Below are 7,620 nucleotides of genomic sequence, written 5' to 3'. Positions count from 1 at the left end.
CATGCATGTTATAATTGCCTCTATATATGTATGTGTGTGTGTGTGTGTGTGTGTGTGTATAACTGCCTGCTAAGTCCCATATATATGAAAGCCCTCTTCTGGCCAGAGAATTAGTGCTGAGGAGGATTAACACACTCACTTCTGGTGTGTGTGTGTGTGTGTGTGTGTGTGTGTGTGTGTGTGTGTGTGTGTGTGTGTGTGTGGGTCAGGTCAACTTCATTTGTCCAGCCTTTTACCACAACCTCAATTGCATTCAAAACACATGTTCATTGATCAATGAAAACATTGACAAAGAGTATGTTTATGTAGCATGTGAATGTAAATGACGTGTGCTCAGTGTTAAGTATGAGACCAGTGAGCTATATTTACTCCTCTGTTGACTCATCTTCAGTGTAATATGGATTATACTTCAGAAGATGAGCAAAAATCAAATATGAATCCAGCCTGTGTATTCCAGCTGAGAGCTGGTCACAGCAGGCAGGGTGGCTGCTGTTAAGACCACAGCGCTCTCCAGCAGTGCGGCTGTTCCCTTCAGCAGGACTCCGCACTGTGGCTCCCTTCAGATCCAATATAATATGAAAGTGTAGGGGCCTATGAAGGGTGTCAGCTTGCAAATAATGTAAAATGGATAGTTTTTGTGGTTTCCAGTCACTGTGCGTCTGTGTCTATATATGCAACCAACCAAGCAAACATTTTCCCATTCTCATTCAGAAGTTCATAGAGTCCATAGAGCCTGAACCAACAGCAGATTAAACTCTAATGCTGTGTTCCACTACGTTGTATGGCTCTGCTGGACTCAACTCACGGTCCTTTTCTCTATTTCGTTTTCCAATGCAGCATTCTCAGCGTACAGTCAATTGTACGGCATAGTGTACGTTGTGTATGGCGTAGTTTTGAATAAAAAAATAAATAAATCTAGGGCAAGTAAATCCAAAAAAATTCTGTCACTGTTGATGGTAGCTTGGCTATTTCAAAATGACGGGTTTGTGCAGGATGTCCCTTGTCGCGCAAGTGGCAATTCTCTCTGACCAATCAGGGGTCTGCAGTGATTTAACTCATCCTTCTAGTATCGGCTCAGCTCGCTTGGAACCTCGACGAGGTGGTACAAAAAACGGTAACAGGTAACAGGTTGAGTAGAGCAGAGCAGTGGAAACACGGGGGAAAAAAGTGCAGCAGATAACACCTAACAGAATCACAACATGCTGATTTTACACTTCCATTAACAAAGAAGACGTCAAGACAATTATGTAGTGACACTGTTGTTATGAAAAATAGGGCTGTTTATTTTCTGGAAAACGTGAAAATATTTTGTGCGATATCATATAACTTTTGTGAAAGCACGTCGGCCTACCATGCTCTGGAAAGTGGAGTGCAGCTGTGTTAAGAACGGGGGCTTTCCAGCCAACGCTAACACTCTCTTCTCCACCATAGTGCATTCCACGTCATCATCCTGGATCACAACGTCCTTCTTCAGGATCTTTACAGCATACAGCTCCTCTGTCGTTTTACGCTCTGCCAGCATTACCTAGACAGAGAGAGAGGAGAAGAGAAATGGAAAGGAGAGGACAGAGAGGATAGATGGGAAATACAAGGAAGAATACATTCATCAATATTTAAAATCTTCATGGCACACAGCTCCTGTCATGCCTTTATAGTAACAAAGAGGCCTAGGGAAGGGAGGGAGGCAGAGAGATGTGGGAGGCAGGGAAAAGGGGAAAGATGGAGGAGGTACTATAAAGGGCAGGAATAAATGAAAGCTTGTCTGACTGTTTTGGGTTAGACAGTCAAAGTAGAAATAAAGAATGTAAGGACGGGAGGGAAGGAGAGAGAAAACTGATTAATCATCTTTCATGATGTCATCTGAGAAGGAAATGGGAAGAAAAGAAAGGCAGAATGGAGGAAAAGGAGGTGATAAACGGCTCCTATATAGCGTGTCATTCTGTACGAGATAGGTCAAATAAAATCTTGGTAGCAATTTGTGTTGGACTGCACAATTTTGAGGCATGCCAAATTGTGAGATAAATGCCTGGTGAATCGTAGCACCAAGATGTTAAAAATAAGAAGAAGTAATAAAATAAATAAATAAAAGCAGAAACGTCATCAACTTGCATCATCCCTGTGTGCTACCCAGTTTTAATTCACACAAAAAGTGTCTGCCAGTGTATTTTGTGTAATTTCATGAAATCTTAGGTCTACAAAATGTTAACTATACAGAGTGTGGATTATATAGCTTCTGTAAGATTGTTATACTGTTCAGCTTGTCTTTGCCCTCCACGAACATCAGGGAGGAGGAAAAAGTAGAACGAAAGAGTAAGGAGAGAACGAGGGGATTAGTTCACATTAGTTTTTTCTTTCGGGCACACAGTGTGTGTGTGTGTGTGTGTGTGTGTGTGTGTGAGGGGGGGGTGGAGATAAAGTAAGGTGAATGGGTGAGGAGAGTGGGATTAAAAAAATGGGGAGATTGAAGGAGGAAGTGAAGGGCATGAAGGAATGGCGGAGAAAGAGATTGGCAGTAGTAAAGCAATCCAGAATCAAATTTGTTTTAATTGTGAACGTCTGGGAGTATAACTGCTTATAATTACGCATGCGCAAGCAGATGCCAAGAATGCAACCACTATGAGATGCCTCTGTGTTGCTGTGTGTGTTCTCAGCAGTGTAAATGTCTTGTAGCCAAGGTCAAGCTCATGCTGCTTAAAGTCTCTCCAGGTCTCTCGTTTACTGTATCCTGTTCTCTCTTCCTTTTTTTCAATCGCCATTTCTTCCCTCTTATTTCTTGATTTCTCCCTTTCCTACTTTCCTCTGCCGTTCTCCTCTCCTGTCCTCATATCTTCTTTCCTGAAGAACCAAGTAGCTGCTGAAAATTGCAGGCAAAATGTAGGTCAAGTTTCAGCTCGCAGGTCATCTCATAAAAGTTGCAGCAGCCTTGTGACCAGGCCAATAAAGTTCAACTCTCTGGACGCAAATCTGAATTGGGGGGGGGGATTATATGAGCAAGTTGAAGGTGTCTGTGCTGTGTGTACAGATAGATGAAAAAATAGATATCACTCTTATATCTGTCTGTTCAATATAAATTGTTTTTGTAGGCGGATTTTGTTACCTTTGGACTGAGCCAGGCTAACTGCTTCCCCGTTTATACGTCTTTATGCTATGCTGAGCTAACTGACAGCTGGCTATAACCTAAGCTAAAAGGAGTACATCCAAAAAATGATGAACTATTCATTAAAGTTGATTTTGAAACTAACTCTTTCAAGAAATTATATATAATCTAGTATACTCTCTAAAGAAAGTAAAAAATAAATAATTATAACTGGCTAGCAAACACACTAGGTGCAAAGAATAAAGATAGGACAGTCAGATGCATTAGAACACTGAGGGCCCTATTTTAACGATCTAAGTGCACGTGGTGAAGCGCCTGGCGCAGGTGCATTTAGGGCGTGTCCAAATCCTTTTGCTAGTTTGACGGCGGAAAAAAGGGTCAGTGTGCCGGGCGCGTGATTCAAAAGGGTTGTACTTAGTGTCTTCATTAATTCATAGGTGTGTTTTGGCCGTAACATGCAATAAACCAATCAGAGTGTCATCTCCCATTCCCTTTAAAAGCCAGACGCGTTTGTACCTTGGCGCATTGCTATAATGATGGTCGATTTGCACCGTAATATTTTTATTTGTAATCTTTTGCATGTTTGTGTGCTGCTGCACTTCCCTGTGTGTGTGTGTGTGTGTGTGTGTGTGTGTGTGTGTGTGTGTAACAAGCATAGAGTGTGCGCGCTGTGCACAAGCCTAGGCGCATTTTACTAATGCGCTGTTAAAATAACAATGAAATGCTGCGCTATTGACTTTAGACCAGGTTTTTGTTGGTCTGCCTCAAGATAACAATACGCCAAGAATGCACCTGAACACACCTCCCTGTAATAACAGCACGCCCATGGGCGTAAAGATGGGCACAGGTGCATTTGCTATTTAAACGACACGGGCGCTGGACGGGAAATTGATAACTGCGTCGGTCTTAAACTAGCAAAGACACTTGCGTCGGGCTTTGTGCTGCACTGCGCCGGGTGCAAGATAGGGCCCTGTATGACAAAGTGAACCAAGCTCATAATGTCTCTCGTCTTTAATTTTTTTGTTTTTTGTTACTGTAACAGATAGCTAATAGCAAAAACCTCTCTAAGGTTTCACACTTCAGAAAGAACATTTTGAGAAATAGTAAAGTTGTAACATATAAATTATCAGCACAGATAAGTCTCTTTTCCACATGTGAGACTATTCTGCTGAAACTATCGACTGACTGCATAGCGTTCCTTTTCCTATCACTCTAAAATTAATAAAAGTGCTTTAACGTTTTATCTTAAAACAAGGCAGAGAACGGGCAAGAAAAACAGCTGAGTTTTACATTACATGACTAGCATGGTGTGTTTGTAGTTCCCACAAGGCTAATTGAGTTCTGGGACCTCAACAAAAGGATCTTTCATCCAATAATATTTCATATTTAAAACATTTTCTTACGTTTCTTATGTTAATTTGCATAAAACACAGGGTGAACCTAGTGACTTGAAAACTTTGCAAGTGCTTAAATGCTCAATTTAAGCTGAGTTTGATTGATTTATTGATGTGTTTAATATACCGTTCCTCTGTCAGCTTAATTATGTAAATGGAAAACATATCACACTCATCATTCTTTCCCAAAACTCAAAGTACAGAGCAATAAGAGTGACCTTATATTCACTTCATATTTTCTTTTCCCATGAGGGATCGGAAACTTAGCAGCTTTGCGGGTTATGCCATATAAATATTCAGGTATGATAATGTGGCGAGGTGATTACCGGTAGGTTTGGGATACTACAGGGAGTGCAGCACAGATGGACAAAGACATGCAGGTATGTGTATATGTGTGTGTGTGTGTGTGTGTGTGTGTGTGTGTGTGCGTGTGTGTGTGTGTGTGTGTATACAGTAAAAGTGTGGTTGCATAGAGGGCAGCCACAGATAAAGAATGTGCATTACAAAATTCTGTATTAAAATTTGGATATATGTTGCAGTTGGATCTATGCTGGTGGCATCCTTTCACAGAAGCAGGTGTACAGTAAGAGAGAGAGTGTGTGTGTGTGTGTGTGTGTGTGTGTGTGTGTGTGTGTGTGTGTGAAAAATAAATGACAGGCAGTGAAAATGGAGGATCAAAAGATGGAAGAAGAGGAAGAAGATAGTGAGAAAGAGGTGATCGGGTTGTCGTCCAATCGGTCTTCAAATGAGGGAACACAGCAACATCAGTTTAGGAGCTAATTCCCCTCCATTATCTAAAGAAATTGCCAATAAGCTACAGTATGTGAGGGAGAGTGGAGGGATTTAGGTGTGTGTCCATGTGTGTGATGGGAGAAAAATGTTGTGTGTTAGGGTTTTTAATGTGTGTCTGTGTGTGTGTATGTTTGTCTTATAAACAGTTGTTTGTGTGCAGTATGTGCTCCGTGTGTGTGTGTGTGTGTGTGTGTGTGTGTCTATGGTGTATTATGTGTGATTAAAATGTTTTAGTGTGTGCACACTACATGTATGCATACATGTTACAATTGCCTTTATATATGTATGTGTGTGTGTGTGTGTGTGTGTGTGTGTGTGTGTGTGTGTGTGTGTGTATTCGTCCCATATGGTGGCAGTGTGACTCTATGTAAATACAAACTCTACAAAGTTGAAACAGAGATGAAGGACACCATCTGGCCCAAAGCTCATTTTATGCAACCACAAGGACAAGACCAATAAAAGAGGAAAAATACATAAAACCACAGGGTTTCATCAAAATCCAAAAGATGCACAGGACACAAAGACAACAACGGAAGCTCTTTGGCATCATACCACGCTGCCCTTGGTGACAACGAATACATACAAGCATACGTGTTTTTTCATTAAACCTTTTACACGTCATTTTAGGCACTTACCTGATACGTTTAGCTTCCAGGTTACATTTCATGATCTCATCGAGGTTCAGTGTCTTATTCAAGGTTTTTCATTCATTTTGGCCAGTGTCATTCATAAACTAGCTACAGTACTCTTCTATGAATTGTGGCGTTTAGCACTATAGGCAATGCCCTTTTATCCAAGAAAGTTGTTCAGGGTCATTTGACAGAAAAGCAGTCCTCAGGATATTAACTGTCACATGTCGTAAATGATGCCACAGTGTTCTCTCTCTGCTGACCTTGCGGAGTGAATTTACCCAGGGAAAACAAATGAATCCACACTCTACTGCATGGCACTGCATGATGCTGCTCCATGATGTATTACAGTGGGCTGTGTTGTATTATTCTAAACTGTCATATATCATATGGTCTATAATATAGACTCTATATAGTGTGTCTAGCCCCACACAGATGGTCACTGTAGGACACAGTGGGATATCTTCAGGCTGCTAGTGTGCTTTGATGATCATTTTTTAACTTATTGTATGTCCACATTGCATTTCTATGTGCTCACTGTTCCCAGCCACATGGCATCGCATTCCATGTTGCAAGAGCAAAAACACGAGACCACAAGTTTTAACACTATCCAATATTATATTAATTCTTTGGCCAACGATACGGTATCACAAAGTCTGCCACGATAAGATTTCGATTTGATTCAATTCAGAGGCCTGTGATCGATTTGAGACAATACATATGCTCATTTAACACAATCAATCGGTTACATTTATGAACTCACAAAGAGCAACTAAAATATGATTTGATCATTTTAATACTAAACTTTTTTTCAGACATTTAAATGAAAAACAAAGACTTGTAATATAAAGTATAACATAAAGTGGGAATTTCAAAATAAAGGTGCATTTTAAACATGTTTAATGATGATCATTAATAATGATTGATATTTTCACTTTGCATCGATGACATTGGATCATTGATCATTGAACCGATATATCGATCCAGAAAAAGATAAATATGTCAGATGTAATGTAAAAAATGTCAGAGAGTTAAGGCTCTGAGCAGCGCTGTCCAGGGAGCTAAGCTTTGGCTGTTATTCACTAGCCTGGTCCTACCAGACTCTGGTACATTTCATTTGTACAGAGAGTCTGGCCTCTCTCCATTGACAAGTGTTAACTTCCTTGAAGGCGGGTACTCTGTTGAAGTTTAAAACTATTGGATCTGCCCAGAGCCACTCTGGATCTGCCATAACCAATTGCTAACGTTTGGTCGTGACGTATGTCATGCGCATGTGCAACAAGAGGGGAGACCGACAACAACTATCGGCTTATATTTAGCATTAGCATTGCTAGCGTTAGCCTTAGCCAACTCCTTCACCACTAACGGAGCGAGCTGGAAAATCAAACTTTTCCCAAACCCCGTGGGGAGGAGGGCCCCAACATCATGGCCACCAACACAACTCAGCAAAGATTGTTCTTGCTCGGGCTTTAACTTCTGGATATTTGGCAGCGTTGCCACAACGGACCGAATGGCTTCGCTCGCATCTTTCTAGTGCACGTCCTCAACGTCATCGTTCTCAGCCACTCCCTCTGTTCGCTGATTGGACCTACAAATATTTGACCGGAGAAAACCCAAGAATATACCGCAAACTCAGACGGAGTACTGAAGGGAAATGAAAATTGAGCGGAAGTAAGTAGGAGGGCGGAGCCAGGCTAGTTATTCACAC

The 7,620-nt window shown here is 41.2% G+C and overlaps 1 protein-coding gene across 2 annotated transcripts in view; it reads right to left on the bottom strand.

Moving 5' to 3' along the window:
- The window catches only part of LOC144530423 (protein kinase C beta type-like), a 102,483-nt gene that overhangs the window by 31,247 nt on the left and 63,616 nt on the right, over positions 1–7,620 (bottom strand). For both annotated transcript variants that reach the window (XM_078269995.1, XM_078269994.1), the window contains exon 10: positions 1,352–1,525. In XM_078269995.1, the coding sequence (XP_078126121.1) occupies positions 1,352–1,525 (174 nt within the window). The remainder of the gene's footprint in view (positions 1–1,351; positions 1,526–7,620) is intronic.

The sequence above is a fragment of the Sander vitreus genome, chromosome 15 (assembly GCF_031162955.1).
Source record: "Sander vitreus isolate 19-12246 chromosome 15, sanVit1, whole genome shotgun sequence".
In the NCBI taxonomy this organism is placed as follows: Eukaryota; Metazoa; Chordata; class Actinopteri; order Perciformes; family Percidae; genus Sander; species Sander vitreus.
The sequence above is the reverse complement of the archived record's forward strand: the minus strand, read 5'-3'. Positions and strand labels throughout refer to the sequence as shown.